The sequence below is a fragment of the Pyrus communis genome, chromosome 4 (assembly GCF_041283825.1).
Source record: "Pyrus communis isolate YQ-2024b chromosome 4, ASM4128382v1, whole genome shotgun sequence".
NCBI classification, from domain to species: Eukaryota; Viridiplantae; Streptophyta; class Magnoliopsida; order Rosales; family Rosaceae; genus Pyrus; species Pyrus communis.
This window is the reverse complement of record NC_142568.1, coordinates 12,014,834-12,036,766: the sequence shown is the minus strand read 5'-3', so window position 1 is coordinate 12,036,766 and position 21,933 is coordinate 12,014,834. Positions and strand designations below refer to the sequence as shown.

At 37.4% G+C, this 21,933-nt stretch overlaps 3 protein-coding genes and 1 pseudogene across 3 annotated transcripts; 2 read left to right on the top strand and 2 right to left on the bottom strand.

Moving 5' to 3' along the window:
* The first annotated feature begins 1,745 nt into the window (after positions 1 to 1,745).
* On the top strand, positions 1,746 to 5,108 carry LOC148697448 (ACT domain-containing protein ACR10-like). Its single transcript, XM_088692476.1, has 6 exons — positions 1,746 to 2,185; positions 2,533 to 2,751; positions 3,095 to 3,200; positions 3,446 to 3,782; positions 3,881 to 4,165; positions 4,512 to 5,108. Exons 1-6 carry the CDS (start codon positions 2,032 to 2,034, stop codon positions 4,647 to 4,649), a joined length of 1,239 nt encoding a protein of 412 aa, XP_088548602.1. The 5' UTR covers positions 1,746 to 2,031; the 3' UTR covers positions 4,650 to 5,108.
* A 3,066-nt stretch (positions 5,109 to 8,174) lies between these two features.
* Positions 8,175 to 10,439, bottom strand: LOC148697447 (uncharacterized). The gene is made up of 10 exons (XM_088691992.1): positions 10,367 to 10,439; positions 10,122 to 10,237; positions 9,931 to 10,039; positions 9,722 to 9,838; positions 9,442 to 9,533; positions 9,278 to 9,344; positions 9,110 to 9,191; positions 8,916 to 9,007; positions 8,668 to 8,811; positions 8,175 to 8,553 (listed from the first exon to the last, which is right to left on the bottom strand). The coding sequence occupies exons 1-10, from the start codon at positions 10,397 to 10,399 to the stop codon at positions 8,407 to 8,409; spliced, it is 999 nt and encodes a 332-aa protein (XP_088548118.1). The 5' UTR covers positions 10,400 to 10,439; the 3' UTR covers positions 8,175 to 8,406.
* An 8,005-nt stretch (positions 10,440 to 18,444) lies between these two features.
* Positions 18,445 to 20,565, top strand: LOC148697446 (protein NUCLEAR FUSION DEFECTIVE 4-like; annotated as a pseudogene).
* Positions 20,566 to 20,810: 245 nt separating this feature from the next.
* LOC148697445 (uncharacterized) lies at positions 20,811 to 21,724 on the bottom strand. The gene is made up of 2 exons (XM_088691991.1): positions 21,523 to 21,724; positions 20,811 to 21,440 (listed from the first exon to the last, which is right to left on the bottom strand). Exons 1-2 carry the CDS (start codon positions 21,550 to 21,552, stop codon positions 20,841 to 20,843), a joined length of 630 nt encoding a protein of 209 aa, XP_088548117.1. The 5' UTR covers positions 21,553 to 21,724; the 3' UTR covers positions 20,811 to 20,840.
* Between the last annotated feature and the right edge of the window lie 209 nt (positions 21,725 to 21,933).

Below are 21,933 nucleotides of genomic sequence, written 5' to 3'. Positions count from 1 at the left end.
CTATGAGAATAAACAGCTAAGAAAAAAGTAAGTAATGTTTGGTAAACTATAGAGCTAAAAGTGCTTTTCGAAGGGGGAAAAAAAAAAGTTGGGGGGGGGGGGGGGTTGTGTCACATCCTGGCCCGGGGCGGATCACTTCCCGGGCCCGCTCTACAACCGTAGTACGATATTGTCCGCTTTGGGCTTACCATTCCCTCACAGTTTTATTTTTGGGAACTCACGAGCAACTTTCCAGTGGGTCACCCATCATGGGATTGCTCTAGCCCCCTTCTCGCTTAACTTCGGAGTTCCTACGGAACCCGAAGCCAGTGAGCTCCCAAAAGGCCTCGTGCTAGATAGGGATGAGAATATACATTTAAGGATCACTCTCCTGGGCGATGTGGGATGTCACAATCCACCCCCCTTAGGGGTACGACGTCCTCGTCGGCACACCACAGCCAGGGTTAGGCTATGATACCAAATTGTCACATCCCGCCCCGAGGCGGATCACTTCCCGGGCCCGCTCCACCACTGTAGCACGATATTGTCCATTTTGGGCTTACCATTCCCTCACAGTTTTATTTTTGGGAACTCACGAGCAACTTCCCAGTGGGTCACCCATCATGGGATTGCTCTAGCCCCCTTCTCGCTTAACTTCGGAGTTCCTACGGAACCTGAAACCAGTGAGCTCCCAAAAGGCCTCGTGCTAGGTAGGGATGAGAATATACATTTAAGAATCACTCCCCTACGCGATGTGGGATGTCACAGGTAGAATTGTCAATATGCAAGTTTCATTAATTGGTACTATTTACCTGTCATTAATGAAAAATGCGTTTTTTCTTTTTTTTAATTTTTAATTTTTTTTATAAACATGAATAGAGCTGCTTCTATTTTATACTGTTTTGAACCCATGATTTTGAAAGAAAAAAAAATCACCTTTTTCTTTTACCAAACACAATCAAAGCCCCAAAAATATTAAAAATCTTCTTTTGAAAAATTTAAGCAATCCAAACCAACCCTTATGCTACCGCCCCTTCTTGATCATTCTAAATATAGATTTTATCGTTTGAAGAAAAAAAAAAATATCATAGTTTAGAACATTGAAGTAGATGTAGAGTTGAAGAAATTAATGTGGACAAATATGAGCTTTTGCTTCACTAAAATTATTAAGGTCAAAGATGAAATTTGTTGTTAATTTTAGAAGTGCATATAGGGTAAATGCCGAACTATAGCACCAGTTCTTGAATTATACTCCGATTTGCATTTTGATCCATGATTTTAGTTATTAAATTCTACAAACTCTATTAAGTGCAGCATTTTAGTCCATGTTATCACTTTTCTCAATTTTTTTTTTCATTTTATCCTTTTAACAAAAAGCACGACAGAAACAACAAACCACAGAACTACAAAATTGAATAAGTGCCGTTATTGACACTCCAGAAAAAGCCACCTACAAGTCATCTACATCCTTTTTGTCTAAAAAAGGTTCACTTACCACTCATTTGTACTATCATTTGTATCATCTTTTTAATAGAGAAGTAGGATCCGCCAAAACAGTTGGGTCTTATTTCTATTAGAGAAATTATATAAATATGTAGTAGAAGTAACATTTTTGTTTTAATTTTGCAAAATAATAGCTCTCTTAACTAAATTTTGGAACCAAAATGCATAGACCCATATAAACGGTTGGAGCTTCAAACCCGCCAAACCGTCAACCCGTCCATGATTGAACCAGCATAATCTCGTGCCCGATATACACAAGACCTAGAAAAACATGAGATGTAAAGATTAAAATACAGTGACAAGAAAGCAACGACAACAAGGAGAACAAGTGAAGCCGAAGGTGAGAAGTGAGAGGAAGGAGAAGGAACCCCCACCCCTCAACGCTCTCTCTCCTCTGTCTCTCTCTCTCTCCTCTCTCTCTCTGTTCATCTGCTTTTATCCTTCTTCTCAACAAGTCTCGCGGAAGCAAAGAACATCACTCCAAAAACCAACAGCTGTTTTCCTTATTCAAAATTTCAAATTCAAGAACTGAAGGAGGAAGAAGAAGAGATGGGAATTCTGCAGGATGATGTGGTGATCATCACGCGGGCGGAGAAAGAAGGGGACCCAAGTGTAATTACAATCAATTGTCCGGACAAGACTGGCTTGGGTTGTGACTTGTGTCGCATCATTCTCTTCTTTGGTCTTAGCATTGTCCGAGGAGGTAATTAACTCTGATGGGATTTCATCACTTGTGGTTTTTCTTGTTCTTGCGTGCTTGTTACAATTGAAAAAAAGAAATATTGTAAAGGTTCAATATGTTTTCTCAGCAACCAAACAAGGGATTGATGAGGCTCTCTTTCATTTTTGTATTACTATTTTCTCAAAACAATTTGATGGCTATGTTCTATTTTGCTAAACCAGACATGGGTTAATGAGATTTACCTCTGAATTTGTGAATATAGTTACGGGTGTGTTGATCAAATTCTGTGAAAGCAAAAAAGAAAAGAAACGGGTGGCTTGAACTTGAAAGTGTTTGTCTAATTCCCCTTTCTGTTTTGTGCTATGAAGATGTATCAACGGATGGGAAATGGTGCTACTTAGTGTTTTGGGTGATTGGGAGTCCAGAAACAAGGTGGGCTTTGTTGAAGAAGAGGCTAGTGGGGACCTGCCCTTCTTGTTCTTCAGCTTCTGGGATTTCGTTCTACCGCTCCGAATTGCAGCCCCCAAAGCCTCCTGATGTGTTCCTTCTCAAGTTCTGTTGCTACGATCGACGAGGACTTTTACATGGTAATTTTCTGTTCGGCATTCGATTCCTGTTTCTATATTTGCATGTGTCTTAAACTGTCTTAGAAATTGGGGTTGAATGAAGAATTTTGTTCTTCATTTATTGCTAATCTTTTAAAACATCATCATGTTGGAAGGCTTTAGGGTATGCCGTTAAAATTTCCGAGAACTTCCATTTGAGTTTTGTTTGATTGTTGAGAATTCATAGGGACAAAATGTGAACTAACAATCTCAAAGTAGCCACATTTAGGAGCCAAGTTGAAATTTGTGGGTTAACCATTCCATGAGGCACAGAACTATATTTGTTATAAATCGGTGGTTTACATACTTTTAATTTTTTGCGCAGATGTGACGGGTGTCCTCTGTGAACTTGAGCTGACAATAAAGAAAGTTAAGGTATCCACAACTCCAGATGAGAAAGTGATGGACCTGTTTTTCATCACAGACACCAGGTTCTTATTTCTTCATTTGTTCTATGGAATTATACGGAATTTAACAAGTTTAATAGGCATATCCTACACGCGGAATAGAAAATGTTGAATGACTCAAAGATTCCATTGGTTTGAACTTTGAGCACTCATATTGGATCCGAATCATCTTATGTTGATCTGGTAGGAATCTTTAAATAGTGCAGTCTGCTCATTCAACTTATTCGTGTTCATAAGTGATTTAATCTCTGAAACTGTGACCTTACCAGGGAACTTATGCATACAAATAAGAGAAAGGAGGAGGTATATGACTACTTAAAAGAAGTCACGGGAAACGCCATGATAAGTTGTGAAATTGAAATGGTTGGCCCTGAGATTACTGCATGTTCGCAGGCATCTTCATTTCTTCCCACTGCAATTACAGAAGACATGTTTGATTTGGAAATGCCCAAAGAACTCCGAAGTGGATCACTCACTTCCAAAAGTGTTTCTGTGACCATGGACAACACGCTCAGTCCTAGTCACACGCTGGTCCAAATCATTTGCATAGACCACAAAGGTCTTCTTTATGATATAATGAGAACACTAAAGGATTACAATATTCAGGTACATAACTAACGTAATAGTTGCATCAAATAAATACTGAGAAGGGATTACACTATCTAATTCTGTGATATTGATACTTAAATGCTGCGATAAACCAGATCTCTTATGGGCGCTTTTATATAAAACAAAAAAAACACTGTGAGATAGACTTGTTCATCATGCAAGCTGATGGAAAGAAGATAGTTGACCCTAGCAAGCAGAATGCATTGATATCCCGTTTGCAGCTGGAACTAATTCGTCCTCTCAGAGTAGCTATTGTTAACCGAGGTCCGGACACAGAGCTCCTGGTTGCAAACCCTGTGGAATTATCTGGCAAGGGCCGGCCTCTTGTTTTTTATGATATCACCCTTGCTTTCAAGATGCTGGACATTGGTGTCTTTTCGGTACTTACTCATCTTCACTTTGTTCAATGTTTACAAAATATTTCGACTTTCCCTTGTATACTCCAAACTTGGCACAAGCTGGACTAAAGAGGATGATGTCCCAGCTCCTGAAACAATTGATTGTGACAGAAAAATATAGCTTCTGTACAATTTACGATTTGGTTTTCGTCATGCATATGCTAACGGTGCTAAGGGTTATTGCTCTCTTACTAGACAGGCTTCATAGTTTTATCTTTAGGTCATTGTTTTCGGCCAAGAATTTGAAGACATTCTCTGTTATGATCACTCATTTCTTTGTTTACCTTTCTCTATCGGGCTAAGTACAATTTTTTTATTGCTTTTCCAGGCTAAGATTGGACGGCATCTGATTGGAGGTAGGGAATGGGAAGTTTATAGAGTCTTGATTGACGAAGGAGACGGCTTGTCAGTTCCAAGGAGCACGATTGAGGGACAAGTTTGGAAGATGCTGATGGGTTGGGAGTGATAACAAATGCAAATGCTATATTTCTTGAATGCCTGCGCATTTCTGTACAGCACAATTCAGTCAGTCATCACATCCCTAAGTATAATAGATGGGAAATATGCAGTTTAATGCCCAAGCAGGTGGCATATCGTATATTACAGCCTCTGCGCACAAACTCTGTACAGTAAGAACTCGAAGAATTCAGTAGTCGGAACTTGGAAGACGGAGAAGGAGAGTAGAGCTCTCATCATGGCACTTGTATATTGTTGTAAATAGGTAGATAACAGATGTGGTGCTATCTCTTCCATGTTGTATTATGGTTGAAGAAATAAGGTTCTTGTGATGGATGGATGTGGTTTGGTCAGTTGGATCAACACTTCCAGGCAGTCTTATCTTTATATATATTTTGTATTTGCCTTCTGTAGATTGAAGTTGAATTATAATTAGAAATTAAAGAATAGCTATTTTCCATTGCCAAAACCCTGTCTCCTGTGGTGGTTAGGTCAATTGGTTGCAACAGCGTCAGCCTCCGCACTTATTTCTTTAATTACAATTTCTTACATTAAGAGCTGTTTACCAGCTCCTACAAGGACAAGGATTGTCTGCCCTTCTAATTCCGGTGCCCTCCCGTGCCCTTCTGTTTGTGTGATCACGGTTAAGCCACGTTAACATTTTATATTACTATTCATTTTTATCTTATTATTTCTATGAAAAAAAACAATATACAATATTGACGTGATTTAACCGTGATCACATAAAATAGGAGGGCACGGAAGGGCACGGGAGGGCATAAAAAATGAGAGGGCAGAGAATCCTTGGCCCCCCCTGCAAAGCAATTGACAGTATTTTATTTCTACCACTTAATTAAAATTAGCAGGAAAAAAAATGATAGACAAGAAGAAATTCAGTAGAGATTCTTTTGATGCTCCCATAGTTGGATCCAGATTCTTTATTAATTTTTTTTTTAAAAAGAAAAAAAGATTCTATCTTTATTCAAAAGGTGTGGAATCAGTGTTCTTGGTTGTACCTATCCTACTAATGCAGATCTGACAGTGTTTTTAACCCTGCTGTATAAAAAAATCAGCTTGGGATTTTCTAGTATGTATTACAGTATTAGGACGAAGACCTTAAGGGATCTTTATTTATTTTTAAATAGAGATTAGTTGTAGGATCCAACTACATTGAAATTCAACGATCCGAACAATCTAGTATTCAAGTTGCACACTATAGATTCTTTTTGCAAAATATTGACCAAATTGGAAATATTTGAGACATCTAATTGAGTTTAAAAAATTGACGAACATTTTATTTTATAAGAAATAATGAAATTTAATCGTGATAATTAAATAGGCAAATAGTTTCGATTGAATTGAACTTTTGTAAGGATGATCTATGAATCGAAACTTGCAAAATAGACTATTTGAATCGTTGAAATTCGACGTGGAGTGAACCTTATAGCTAGTCCATATTTTTACTCAAAAAGAAGATCCCTTTGGATAAAGGGTCTGATATTAGGATATCTTACATTCGAGAGTTTTAAATGTTCAATTTTTACTTAAAATACAATAACCAAAATTTAACAGTTAAAATTTCGATGCATAGGATACTCAAGAATTTCTCTTTCATTGTTGGCATATTGTGTTCGGTTACCGGAACATATTTTGTACATGTTCTTCAAATCATGTGTACTGATTGAGAGTGACTTTCAAATTTCAATCATCAAATATGTAATTTTCTTTGCTACAAATATTAGCCGTACAGATAATCATTGTCCTTTCTTGATGTGTTAATAAAGGAACAAAACACATTGGGTCTCTGTCATGAACATTGCGACTGCCTTTTTACCTCCAATGGTGGCCATGCACTATTACTTTTAGGATGCGTTTGTTGCATCAGATTAACTCAAACTGAACTAACTTCAGAGATCAAACTGGATTGTTTTAGACTAAAATGAGTTAGACTAACTTAGTAAAACGTTTCGTGAAATGTCAGACTAAAAGCAAGATAATCAAAACAAACCCATAATATATAGTAAAAAATTCATATTATTTGCTTCAACTTCAATTTCAACCAACATCAAAATTTTCAACATCCCATTCAGAAATCCAAAATCAAAGTGGCATAAACCAACCAAAATTTCCTAAAATTAACTAACATATGCATTGAAATGCTAAATTTCAAAATTCCCAGTTCAACAATCTTTACTGGTTCAAAAATTCATAAACACAAACAAAACCCACTAAGAAATTGTGACAAAAAAAATCGAAAATTGGAAAAAGAATTGGAAGAGGACCCAAGTGAGATTATACCCACTAAGCAAATTCGTCCTCCTCGCTCATCGTTTTAGCAGCCTGCAAATTGATGATGTCGGATAGCTTCTTCCTCATTATGCCACCCAAAGACAATCTTTTGGCTATTTTCTCACTTCCCATACTGTTCTAAACCCGATTTAAACTTCAAGATTCACAATTGGGCATTCAAGAAATGCAATTCCAACATTACAAATAGTGATATTTTTTTTGAAGAAAAAAGAAGGTGGGGGGGGGGGGGGGGGAAGCACTTCATGTGTAGGGAACCCAGAATTCGAATTGAAAAATCTAAACGAACAAGCGACTTCAGAGATGACGTGGTCGTCGAAGATGAAGCTCGTGCTGTTGAAAATCGAGGTCGAGGAGGACGGAGTCCAAATGAAGGGCAAGATCAATAAGCTTGGTCTGATTGGTGAATCGGACGACAGAGCTCGTGGTTCTCCGATTGAGGTTCGAACACGATTCTGAGTAAGGGGCGATGAGAGAGAGAGGACAACAGCAGAAAGTAGGGAGAGGAAGCGAGGTGGAGAGGAGCAGGACGAAGCGGTCTTAGCTAGTCCCATGCTTATTGGGGGCTCTCACCAGTTAGTGAGGTCTGTAGGCGAGGCTAGTCCTCCCTAGTCTCATTAAACTTAATCTCGCAAGGGTAACAAACACACGTTTCACTAATATTTAAACTAGTCCAAGCCAGTGAATGTTAGTGAGGGTAAACAAACGCCCCCTTAGGGAGTGATAACTATAGGAGATTTTAGGTTTCAAAAACCCTTCAACACAAAGATATTCTTGGCTATTTTCGGTTGTATACTCTTTTGTTTTTGTATAACTAGTTACAAGTCAAGTTCTCTCTTACAATACTATTGGTCTTTTCGTTGCGTGATGAAAGGTAGATACTCTCGTGCAACACCGTTGATGTCTTTCTCTCCATGTCCCTTTCTATGCTGATTGCAATTTCTAACCCTTTTTACTCTTAAGTTGCAGCATCAAATCTGGTACCATTGGTCCTTGCAAATTATGCATGCTGTCTTATTGCGGTTGTTTCCTTCAATTTTTTTTTACTAGTCACCAACGGAGTTCGAACTCACGCCATAAAACCTATATGCAAGTAAAAAGGTTTTGCATGTCACGAAGTTGGAAGTCTTTCACTAATGCAGATAGGTTTAACATTCCCTCCAAATTGAGCACTGCTGGACACTTTAATTTTCTATAAAGATTTGCAATACTAACTGATAATTCACACTTTTTGGGGGGAATTTTGTGCACGTACTACTTCTGTTTGTTTAATAAGCAAACAAAATAAGAAAACATGAAGAATCTATTCACTAGAAGGAAAAAAAAAAAAAAAAAAAATACACCATGCCGAAAAGAACCCGGGAAGGGTAAAGTTTCCGCACACCTCTCTGGAGAATCAACGAACAAAATAAAAGAGGTGAGTGGAAATCAGTTCCCGAATGTGACAACAAATTTTGCTTCTAGAGCTTCCAGTATATCTTCAGTTTGTGCAGGATGCCAGCAACTACTCCCCAGAACAAGATCTCTGCAAATATCACATATAAGAGGGTTCCCAGCCTCTCCGAATGCCATACATCGATGAAAACATGGTTCTGGATCCAATTCACCTGTCAAAAGTTATGGAGAATTTCTCCATTCGTTAGATTACATTTTCCGGAAATTGTGACGAAACAATGGAAAACTAAGGATGACAATTGACAAGGAGTGTTGGGACTACTTACTAAGTTGTTGTCTTTGGACTCGTAATACCATCCGTTTACAAATGCTGCAAAGATGCCCTGAGCTGCCATCACAAACACCAGCATTGCATTCATTCCTATCCACTCTAGGAACAAAAATGGCTTCCGGCAGTGCCAAACATCGATCTGTTTTATGACAAGATAGTTACTAATTTTCCCTGCATTAATTTATAAATGGCACCCGAAATGAAGATGTGGAGAACTGGCTTGAACAGAGTTAAGCGGTTTACCACTAAGTAAAATGCAGAAAAAATTAGTCCAGCTGCACCGCCGGTGAAACAAACATAGCTGAAGCTGTAGAGTTGCTTGTTGATAGGAATAGCTGCAAGCAAGTGGACAAATTAATTAAGAAAGTTTTAGGTATAGATTGCTTGAGATGTGCCCGTAGCCAAGAACTAGGCACGGAAAGGTGAAAGACGCCCACCGTCGGTAAAATGTAGAATAATGGCTATGATGACCAAGACAACAGCCATTGAGACCCATTGTTTGAGCCTCTCCGCATGACCCTGCATGAAAATCCAACTTCGTCATCCTTAATTTTCAAATTTAACTAAGAAGTGCAGTAATCTGCGAGTTGAGAGAGACGGGTAACCTTGAAATGGATCAAAACGTGGCCATAATGGATGCCAATGACGCCACTAAGGATAGCTGAAATCGAACTGTGAAAGAAGAGCAATCAAAAGTAATTAAAGTTTCATCATTGTTCCTTACAAGTATGTACTTTCACTGGTGTTAGTGTTGCTCAAATTGGCATACCTCAACAAGCCTTCGGGTTCAAATGGCCCTCTGCACCAATCTGGAGCATCCTTTCGAAGAGGGCCATCACTTGGAGAGCTAAGTGTGCAGGCCTACAAAATCACAAGAAGAGATCATATCCATCAACAACAATCTCATAACAGGGCCTCGGGTGCAGGTATAAATTCTCTTAATGACTTGAGCTACAAGTAACAAGGCCCTTGCTGTAAGTCACAGCTCCATTTTAAAGATAATGTAGACACTCAGTATACAACTGGATCAAGTAGAGCTAAGAGCTAACCTTCAAGCGTCTCCAGACGGGTTGTGTGTAGAGATGGTTTATGCCCCAGACCTGTCGATCCACATATCCAACGGCATTGCACGCAGGTCCTAGATGTCCTCTCATCCCACACTTAACCTGAAGCGAAATAGTTAAAAATTAAGCAGTGCCAGAAATTGTAACGTATGCTGAAGACTTCCGATGCACTAGTCCCTAGCAAAAATACATACCAAGAATTCTTTTGATACATGTTCTTCGTCTACAACAAAACTCCAATCTGGAACGTATAATGAAAATGTTGTGATCATGTAGACAAGGAACGCGACCAATCCTCCAATCCTGCATAATGATAAAACTATATATATTCACACTGAACAAAGTTAAAAAATTGGAAGGGATTATAATCTATTGCATTACTTACCACTGCCATTTATATGCAGTGAAGATAGAGATGCGTCCAGGGGCAAGGACAGTTGGTCTGTGCTTGGTGGTGACTGTCTCTATCAGAGCAACAACAAAGTAAACCAATGCTATTCTCTGCTCACCATTTTACCAAAATATAAACAACACAAGAGGTGATTAGATTCGGAAACGTCAGATTAATTAGTCCTTGAGTAATTTTCGTTAGAAAAAAAAGAATATATAAGTTTGGGTTTAGGGAAATACCTGGAGGATGCCAAACCATCGGATTTGTTTCATGTCAACACCATAAGAAAGATAATTGGGCGCATGGGAGTATCCTCCTGCACAACACATGACAGTGAGAGAACTAAAATTTGGAACAACGACAAATTCAATGTGTTATTATTTACAGAAAGTTACTTGAAAAGGACAGCTTTTTTCTTGACAGAGGACTTTTACCTTGCAAAATAATTCCCCAAAACATAAGCTTCAATGTCCTTAAAATAATCTTCTTGATTGCATCACTTATCTTAGGTATTTTCTGCAGAATCAAAATTTTGACATATATGTCAATGATTTAATTTGCGTTAGGAGTAAATTAGGAAATTTGTTTACTTCTGCCTCTAGCTAGACTTAATTAACCAAAAGTTCTAAGGCGATAAGATTTTTTTACCTTATGTATTGGGTAGTTGTGCGTTACATAATGTGCAAGAGAGACAAAAGAACTTGAAAGAAGCCACTGGGCCTAGCCTAGTGGTGAGGTTGTGTAGGGTGATGGAGAGGAGTAGATTACATTTAGGGTTTGAACCCTTAAAATGTCACTTAAAAGGAGCATTCTATATATATTAAGGGTATAAATGCTATCCGCACCCATCTTTTTACTTTGTACACACTCCTCTCAATTTCGGACCGTTGGATATAATGTATTGAAAAGAACGAAAGAACATAAATTAACAGGGTGTGTGTGGATAACACCACCCTATATTAAATACCTTGAGAGCAAGAGCTATGGCGACCCCCACAATGAAGAGGAAGAAGGGCATCACGAAATCGGCCAGTGTGCATCCGTTCCACGGTGAGTGATCAATACGTGCATATGCTCCTCCGGCATCATCTACCAATATCATCATCTGGATGTAGACATATACATGTGAGGGAAATGTTCTCTTGCCAAATCACGATATGTTGTTATTTGTTAATTAGATTGTAATAACCAGAATAGTTGGTTAAGTGAAACTCAACACATAATGAAGCATATATATGTAATATGTTCTACTGTTAGACTGTAAATCATAAAGGTTTACTATATGTTATCCAATGACAAGGCATATAGTACACTATAACATGAAGTATATACGTACCACTATGGTAAGGCCTCTAAATGCATCCAAAGTAGCAACCCTCTTGGTCTTCTGCTTAAGAGGAGCCACCGCCTCCACTTTCTTCCTCTCCTCATCCTCATGATCGTGGGCAACGACATCGCTGCCACCATTACGACCACTACTCGTCGTTACTATCTCCTTGATCAACTCATCATCCTTCTTAGGAAGACCTTCTTCCAACTTCTTAGCATCGTCCTCCATAGCTAACTAATGTCTTTCCCTCTCAGCAATAAAGTTTGTTCGATAAGTTTAGGCTTAGATAGTAATAGAAGTGAGAAGAATTAGGAAGAGCTAGCTAGCTAGGAATCTGAGCAAAGACAATTTATTACAAGAAGGCCGGCCGTTGTTGGCTTTGACTGGAGAAATGGGCCATGCAAATATAGGAAAAGATGATCACTATTTTTTTATTTTTTTGGTCAGAAAACAACCATGATACCTATAATATATAATTAAAGATTAGAAATTTACTAAGGTGATGTAATTAAATATGATGAGTGGGACAAATCAAAGAAGTTTGGGCAAGGAGAAGACAGAAATATGGTCTGGATTCCATGGTGGGTAGCCAGTAACTGTCATAGTACTCGTCCTATAAAATTGGATGGTTAGTGACAATGGTACGTACGTATACGTAGTTATCTTATCCTCTGTTTTGTTCTTCTTGGACTGAAATCGTTGGCTTTATTAACACTTTGATTTTTGTGTTGGATGGTATTGTAAGTTTTTCCGAACTAACTTGACCTTTATTATAACAATATTAACGTTCAACCGAATGAAAGGTATGTACATATATAACAATATAAATATTTAACCGTTGATTTTACATTATATTGAGTGGTATTGTAAGTTTTTTGTCTTATTATAACAATATAAATGTTCAAACAGTCAGACAAGATAATGATATATGAAAGGTATGTGCATATATAACTAGTGTATACCTGATCGTGGACGGACTGTCTGACATTTGTTCTCCTGTATATGTGCCAGGGCAATCAAAACAATGTTCTAACTAACAATGGGACGGCCTTATTGGATACATCACATGTGAAAAAAAATAAAATTAAATGATGGTATTTATGTTCGAAAAATAAAATAACAGAGCACAAATATGGAGAAGTTGACCTATCCTTTTCCTAATCGTTGGAGTTCCATTTGGCTTTGAAATCTCTTCTTCCTCCTCTTCTTCTTCTTCTTCTTCTTCTTCTTCAAATAAAAAAAAAAAAAAAAAAAAAAAAAAAAGATTACGAAAAAAAGTATTTAAGACAACATCTCAATGCAGGCCAATGAGCGACCTTTTAATTTGGATTTAATTACCTCGTTCTAGTTTATACTTCACAAAGAAAGACATGCCAATCTAACCAACTCATTCTTGTAACATGTCTAATGTAATACTTCATCTTGGCCGTCCAATTGTTAAACCGTTTCATGGATGAGCTTTGGAGAAGAATTTACATTAAGCGGGTTTAGCATCACTGTGACATCCTGATCTAATAATACAATATCATGTGTAAGTTTCTCTTCACTTCACATGGCATCAGTAGTGGATCTAGGAAAAATATTTGCAGGGTCACATGTAAAAGTTCACGAAAATTTCTTAGACATATAATAGCCTTAAAAATTAAACCATAATTCCATCATTCATAATATACAGGATAAATAATAATACATGTTACAATTGTCAACGACGCGTTTTCATACTTTGAAAATGCTACATTATAGCTTCATCATCAATAGAAAAAAAAAACATTGCTCTCAGTATAAACCATTATGTTATCACTCAACCATTGATCTCCTATTCGGTTATGCATGAACTTTTCACAATATTCATAGTGGAATATGCTCTCTCTAAAGAAGTAGTAGCAACTGGTAAAATCAAAGCAAATATAATTAGCGAATACACAAGATTATATGCTATGCTCCTTCCCGTTTTCACCAATTTTTTTTTCCAAGGCTATCAATTCATTTCAATTGAGAAAATTGACTACTTGAACGCATAGCAAAAATATAATGCCTAGGTTGATATTTCTTTTTAAACATAATAAGACCGGCAACTCCTCTTTAAGACATTTTATCAAGTAGTTGGAGGGCATATGTATGAACGACAACTTGAACCTTCAAGGGGCAGAACCCAAGTCATCTATAGAGATTCACCCTTGCCCCTTAATGGATCCGCTAGTGCATAACATAACATTTCATTATTAGATCAAGATGTCATGCAGTGGTGAACCTATTTCATCTATGGCAAAGAGGTATCGTAGTATCGTAACAAAAACTTCCTAATAAGCAGGTACACTGCCTAGAGAATACTGATTTCTACAAAACCCTAGCTACAATGGGTGTGTATAGAAGCACTGATGCTCATAGCAATTTGATACTGACGACACAAATGTGTGGGTGACTATGGCAGTCGATGCAAGTGAATCCCTCGTACACATCAACAACCCATAGCCACTCAGGCTAGTACTGCTACGACAAAGCCAAAAATGACCAACCAGTCCATCACGTAGAGACTGCCTGGATACAGAACTTGGGCAAACTTCCCCAACCAAGCCCACACTTGCTAAAACCCTTACTACTTGGACAAGCAAAATATGAAACTACTGCATTTGGGCCTCCTGAATCAATGAGACATAAAACTCCTACTAATAGGCCCGCCAAGTCGACCTAAGAAACAAATATATCGACTTCTCCTCAATAATTCACATACCTTTGAAGCCAGAAAAAACCATTCATTCATTGTGTGGTCCAGAGTGATCGAATTGTTGAATACTTAAACCAATGCAATTCAAATTCGGATTTGGAATTTGATCATAAAACAGCCACGCATCTTTGCTTGTCCAATTGAATGCATGGATGAATGGACAGACAAAATACGTTTAATTTGTGGTACTTTGAGTTTGTGCCTAATACTAATCAACCCTAATTTGAAATTTAATAACACAAGATTATTCCAAAACGTGTTGACACACTCCTGTAGGAGTTTTCAGCTCCTTTAGTCCCACATCGGGGAACTCAAGGGAACTTGAGGTCCTTATATTAAGTTAGTTATATTAATTATTAGGTGTTGGATTATTTGGAATGAGAATTGAGGTTTGTGCCATTATTTGTGTGGATTAGGCTTGATGATTATACCATAATATTACTATAATTAATCAAGATAAGGACCCTAACAATTAAAATTAATTAAAAATATTTTGATTACACGACACAAGAGTTGTCTAGATTTAAATACATTCAAAAGGTATTTGAAGAGGTATGAAAGAGCGTATATAATTGGAGTTTCAGTTCCAGATTATCTTTTCTTTTTCCCATCTCTCCTATACTAAACCTTATACAGAGTAAACACACAAAGCGATTCGCTAGAATTCTATAATCTAGTGCGGGTTGTAGAATTAAGTAGTTGTATTTTGGTTGAGCAGACGTTGTAGAACCACAAACACAAGAGTGGAACGAAAATACTGTTCGAAGGACATAACTTTTGCGCTAGCTTCTACCTGTAGTTAATCAAGTTAGTACTATTTTAATTCTTGTATTTATTTCTGTATTTTCTGTTATTTTTATTTATTTCTGAATTGTTCTCCAACAACTCCTTCATGTTTTGAAAAGCTCACTTGATCCAAAATCATAACAAAAACTAAACCCCTCTATAGTTTTATAAATATGCATGTGATATCATTGTTTATCAACGATGGATTAAACGTGGTCTCGCTTGTTGGTGATGACTTGTACCCCAGTATAATGTACAAGTTTGTTGCGTCTATCGTGTTTGTGACATAATTGTAATTGCGGTGCTTGTGGTAACCGAAGGACAATTTATTCATTATATTTCTTTGTGTAAATTGCCTCCATATCAATTTATTGATCATTAGATACAATATATACCCTATTGGATATCTATGGCAAGTGGCAGTATTTGGATTGTACATGTGTCTTTTTAAGTTTTGTAAGGTTGTTACTAACAGACTTGTTAGTATCGGCGTTTAAAGGTTTTGTATCAGCTATATAGGCTGGCCTCAGAATGTAAAAAGTCACTTATTAAATAATAGATTGATTGGTTATGTATCTGGTACAAGAGTACTGGTTGAATGCTACAATTGTATCATACCCACGTGTAATCTTTTGTAATCGTTCTCATTGATTAATAAAATATGTCCATCGTTTCTTGTTTCTTGTCACGTGATACCAAATAAATTAAATGAGTTTGCCACGTCAAAATCAAATCGTTTGTATTTAAATTTAATATTTGCATCCAATCAAACTTTGTTTTCAAAATTGATTTGTATTATATAAATTATAATTTTGTGTAGAAAATCAAGGCCCCTCTCAAATATCTCATTTCTCTCCTTATCCAAAGCTCATAGCCAAATCATATAACATTTTTGCATGGTTTTCATGTCATTTTCCCAAAAGACGGTTCTTCCTTTGAAATTTACACCAAAAAAGTCGTTGCGTTCTAACAGTATGTGACGCACAGTGTGGTCATAATTAGGCAAAACAATAGTTTCTTTGCTTATTAGAATTCAGACCAAGATACGGTGGAAGAGTCAACGGAAAAAGTAAAGAAAATAAAGAAGTATCAAGCTTCGAAATTAAAGAAAGTCAACGGAAAAAGTAAAGAAAATAAAGAAGTATCAAGCTTCGAAATTAAAGAAAATGCAAAAATATGCAGTGTCTTGTTGTCTTGCACTTGCATCAACCTTCAAATCTACATGGTGAAGATAAACATGAAGATGCATAAAGTGGTTCCTCATTTAAATGATACACCATCCTAGACTTAATCTCGTCATGGTCAGATTAAGGACTTTAAACCAAACGCTTGTTGGAAGGCAACCCAACAACTTAATTGTGCGAATTAAGTTAGGATTGCTAGTTAAGGTGCATGGAGTTTGGAAAATATAATTTGTGAACAAAACACAATAAATCCAATAATTAATACAAAATTAGGACTAAATAATAGGTTAAAGATGTACAAAATATATGTGAACTAATAGCGTAACAAATACCACCAAACCTATCTTTTAATAGGCATCGAGCAAAACCTAAAATAAAACAAAAAAAAAAAAAACAAAAAAACAAAATCTAACTAAGCCCACTTTCATTGGTAAACAATTGCATTGAGCATGTGCAACAAGCCTTTAGGAGTAGTGTCTCTCGTGGATTTACTATTTACGCTACCCATAATTGCTTTATAGAAAAGAAAAGGTGTTAAGGACATCACTTCCATCAATTAATGAAAAGCAATGCATACCAATCACACTTCCAAAACTAAAGTCATGCCCTTAAAAGCGAATGCACCATATGAGAAAATATGTAGCCAACATCCCAAGTATTCAGGCTTAAAAAAATTCACTCAATGTGCGTACAAATCCGCCTCGACTTTAAGCCTCACCAAATAACACCTTTTTTTCTCAGAACCTAGGCCTCGTGCTTGGTTAACTAACGAATATGTACTTAGTTGACTGATAAGTTTTACTAGTCAATTCTGCATGCTTTAATTCATAATTGCTTTGTCATTTTTGTTTGCATAATGAATAGATATATGAATGTGTTCAAGTTTGGGACTTATTGTTGTGAGATAGATCTTGATAGACTCTGACTGGTTAGGCCTACTAGTCAATTAAGTTTAGTTCTAACAACTGTACTTTCTGTCATTGACAAACTTGTAACTAGTTGACTAGCTCATTTAATTAGTCTACTATGCAAAGTTAAACTTTTAATTCTTGACTAGCTCATTCAACTAGTCTACTATGCAAAGTTAAACTTTTAATCACAGGATATTCCGTCTAGTACCAATTTCAGAAAGATTATACAACCTAATGGTTGTGGGTTATAACATTCAAACCTGGGCTTTACACCATTCAAGGGAATAATTGAAAGGGCGCTCTGGAAATCCTTCAAGTCGTGGTTCTAAACTCCGACCTTGAGTACGTTCTGTGACCATCTTGTGCCTAAGCAGATTCAGACCAGGAAATCCTCAAGAGGAATTTTATTCCACTGGAGCTATAATACACGAAAATGCTTTATCTAAGTCAACTAAGTAGTCCGATTGAAAATGCTTACGTCCAACGTATAAGGTTTGACAAAAAGATTCCAAAGGTGTTATCCACATGCAAGTGACCAGGTCCCTAACAAACTTTTATTTAAGATTCACTAAGGATGGACACGTAATTTGGACTAAGAAGGAAGCCGTTTCTTGGTGGCATGTTGCAGCTATTAAAATCCTCAACCTCGGAATAGAGCAAGGCGAACAAAAAACAAATACAGTCTTACTTGAAGGAAGAAGATTGGACTGGCATCAAGAACCGGAGGCCATTCTAGACACGACTCATCACTTTTTGATCCTTAATTCGATCAATGTATTATAGCAAGTTTGAAGTAAAAGATTTTTCATGGATTTTAGACTTGGTATTGGAGTAGGGCGGTATTTCTTAAAAAATGTGCTCTTTCATTTCCAACAGAGATGCCTGTTATTCTAACTTGCCCAACTCACTTTCGGAGGATGGTGAGAAGGCTCCAATGAAAAATAACTCATTGACGAATCTCGACACTCTACCAAGTTAAACTTGTATACAAAGATTGCAAGGAGGATTTTGGTTTGGCTATGAAGTAGAGTATGAAGACTAAAGAAACCAATAAGGGAAAGAAATTCACTATTGAAAGGTTATGGCTCATCCTTACTTCCTCTAACAATTCTTGATAACAACGAAAAGGTTATACACTTGACATTTGATTGGTTATAACATGTAGTACACACCTTATCGTTTACTAGCAGAGAGAAAACATTTCAACCATTCCTCCTCGAGGTAGGTCAACTTCCTAGTCAATGTGAAACCTCCATTGCTCGCTCCGTTCTAGCCAAATTTCTGTTAAATATATTATATATATACATACACTATACTGCTACAAGTAACACCTCAAAACCTCAGAGTGTTGGAAATTCTTATCCAGAAAGAAGAGAAAAAAATGGTGGCGGCTGAGTTCAATTCTGGTTTTGGGAACAAGGGGATGAAGAGCTTTGGCTTTCAAGTTCTCCATGGCAGATGGTTCATGGTTTTTGTGTCAATGCTAATCTTATCCATGTCTGGCGCAACGTACATGTTCGGTCTCTACTCAAACGACGTCAAAACCTCTTTAGGCTATGATCAAACGACCGTCAATCTGCTAAGCTTCTTCAAAGACTTGGGAGGCAATGTCGGCATCATAGCCGGGCTCATCAATGAGGTCACAGGGCCGTGGGTGGTCCTATTACTCGGCGCGCTGATGAACTTTTTCGGGTACTTCATGATATGGCTAGCGGTGACTGGTCGGACGTCGAAGCCACGAGTGTGGTAGATATGTTTGTACATCTGCATAGGCGCAAATTCACAAACGTTTGCAAACACCGGCGTGGTGGTGAGTTGTGTGTTGAGTTTTAAGTGTTTGTTTGTATTATTATTCATGAGGAACCAACAACACAAGGATACAAGATATATAGGGCAAGAAGTGATCAACACACTGATCACCCTTGAACCACTCCTACATGGCAACTCTATAAAACAAGGAGCAGAAAGTAAGGTAAGGGAAAAAGCTAACAAGTATGGGAAAGAAGATACAAGATCTTTACAAAATATAACTAGAAGTAAGGTGATAACTACACCCTAATAATCAACCTAACCAATAGCTCCAAATACCCACTTTTGACTTTCAATACTGTGTGAAGAATTTCCCGGAAAGTAGAGGTAGTGTTTGGGGATTTTGAAGGGACTTGTTGGCCTCAGTGGTGCAATTAACACAGCTATTCCATGCTTTCTATGGAAACGACATAAAGTCTTTGATTTTGTTAATTGGCTAGCTTCCGGCTGCTATTTCGTTGGTGTTTCTTCTGATTATTTGGTTGATAAAGTATGTTAGACAATGGAATGAGCTCAAGGTTTTTTATAATATTCTCTACATTACTCTCGGCTTAGCCAAGTTTCTCATGGCTATAATTATTATAGAGCACAAGCTGAAGTTTTCAAGAATTGAGTACATCGGAAGTGCTTCAGTTGTACCTGTGTTACTCTTTCTACCCATTGGCATTGTTATATTCGAAGAATTGAAGATCTGGAAGAGTAAAATAAGACCGTTGGACGATCAATCTGAGCTCAAAGTAGTAGCTGAGAATCCAATGCCAGCTCCTCCTTCTCCTGTTCAAGTAGTTGCAAGCAGGTTTCAGCCCACCGGATAGAGGTGATGACTATACCATACTACAAGCAGTTTTCAGCAATGACATGCTGATCTTATTCCTGGCCACAAGCTGTGGGGTAGGCGGCACTTTAACCGCCATTGACAACTTGGGTCAGATTGGGAGCTCATTAGGCTACCCAACTGACAGCATAAACACTTTCATATCTCTGGTGAGCAGTTCCCTTGCCCCCTTATGCTCACTCTTGTGCTTCTCTTGTCATGCGTTGGCCATCTTCTCATAGCCTTTGGCGTCCCCAATTCTCTTTACTTTGCCTCGGTGATCATTGGGTTCTGTTTTGGGGCACAATGGCATTGATTTTTACCATCATATTGAAAATCTTTGGCCTCAAGTACTATGCTACTTGGATCAATGTTGGTGGTGCTGTTAGCCCTATTGGGGCTTACCTTCTCAATGTTAAAGTGGCTAGAAATTTATACGACGTGAAGGCCTTGAAGCAAATGAAGGCTTTGGGAAGGACTAGAAAACCATGGAGGGCTTAAGTTGTGTGGGAAAAATTGGCTTTCATAATAATGACTACAATGGCATTTTTCAGGAGCCTTGTCTTTTTTAATTAGGACAAGAAAATTTTACAAAAGTGATATTTACAAGAAGTTCAGAGAGACGGCGAAGGCAACCGGATCGGATAACGTAGCTACTCCGTCAACTGGTTTGGTGCCTCTGAGACCATCTCCAATGGTCGGGCTAAAAGCCAAATATTTTAGCCTGGAAAATTTAGTTTTTAGCCCAGAAACAACTTTTCTACTCCAACCGTTTTGGCCTAAAATTTTAGCCCGGGATTATTAAAGAATGAACTTAGGCTATTTTTTTCCTTAAATTAATTTTTTTTTTAAATAAATACGTAGATTGTCGTAAATTAATTTTATAAACATTTGAATCTAAAAAAATTTAAATTCCGATAAATATTGAAAAATCACTAAATTTTACATCAAAGTGGGGAATAATAAGACATAAATTATTGGATAATTAATAAGACAAAAATTATAATTCACAAACCACAATTAATAAACTTAATTAATAAAGCACATAATTAATAAACTTAATTAATAAAGCACATAATTAATAAACTTAATTAATAAAGCACATAATTAATAAACTTAATTAATAAAGCACATAATTCATACACTACATAAACTTAACAATCATATCCACCATCTTCACTTGGTGATGGACTTCGTTGAAATGTTGGGATATAGGGTTCAGAAGATTCATCATCTTGAAACATACTCCTTGAGGCAGACTTTCGCATAATTTCCTTTTGCTTACCACGTAAGAACTTCTTCCTCTCTGGAGTGTATTTGCTGAGGTCCTTCATCATGAATTCAATTTCAAACCTATTTTCCTCCCTATCCGAGATTTCCTTCATTTGCAAACGCATTCGGGCCACTTCTTCTTGGCGAGCGCTATGAGTTTCGTTCAATTTTGCCATTCCGGTATCAAAGTGTCCACTCATCAGATCTTGGGACTTCCCTTTTCTCTTTGCTTCCTTTTGCTTATCTTTTCCTGGGGGCCTTGCAAAAGAAGGAGATGGGGTCATTTCATCGACACCTTCATCAACACCTTCATCTCCGGCATTTGTCTGTGCAGCTTCACGTTGAAATAATCTTCCCCATTGTTGGTCCGCATCGGTTCCCCACCTCGGACAATCCTTGAGGATGTTCCAAGCATGTTGCAACTTAAAAACTTGATTTTTTGGTGTTACTCTTGTCTTGTAAATTTCCATTGCTTTGTCACCCTATGCAAAAAATACATAAAAATAATTAGTTGCAACATAATATTATGTACATGACAAATAAAATATCAAGAACAAAACTCACAATTTCTATGGCACTCCTCCCACTAGCCATGCCAACCACGGCTCTCTCCAAGCTTCCCTTCCATAAAGTGCATGCTTTGTTGATAGTCTTCCACCGATCATAAACACCACCACCATCCCGCCTGCTACCATTGCAGTTTTCTTGAAACTTTGCAATGATTTCATCCCACAAAACCTTCTTATTTTGATTAGTGCCAACTGCACCATCTTCACTAACAGAAACCCATGCCAAGCATAGAGCAACATCTTCCTCACAAGTCCAATTACGACCTCTAATATGCTCTCTTGCCATGTTGAACAATTTGGAAATGGAAAGAAATGGTAGAAAGATAAATTGGAAGAATTATAAGAGAAATTTGAGTTTTGTGTGGATGTTTGAACAAATACATAGGTATTTATATAGTTTTTGGGT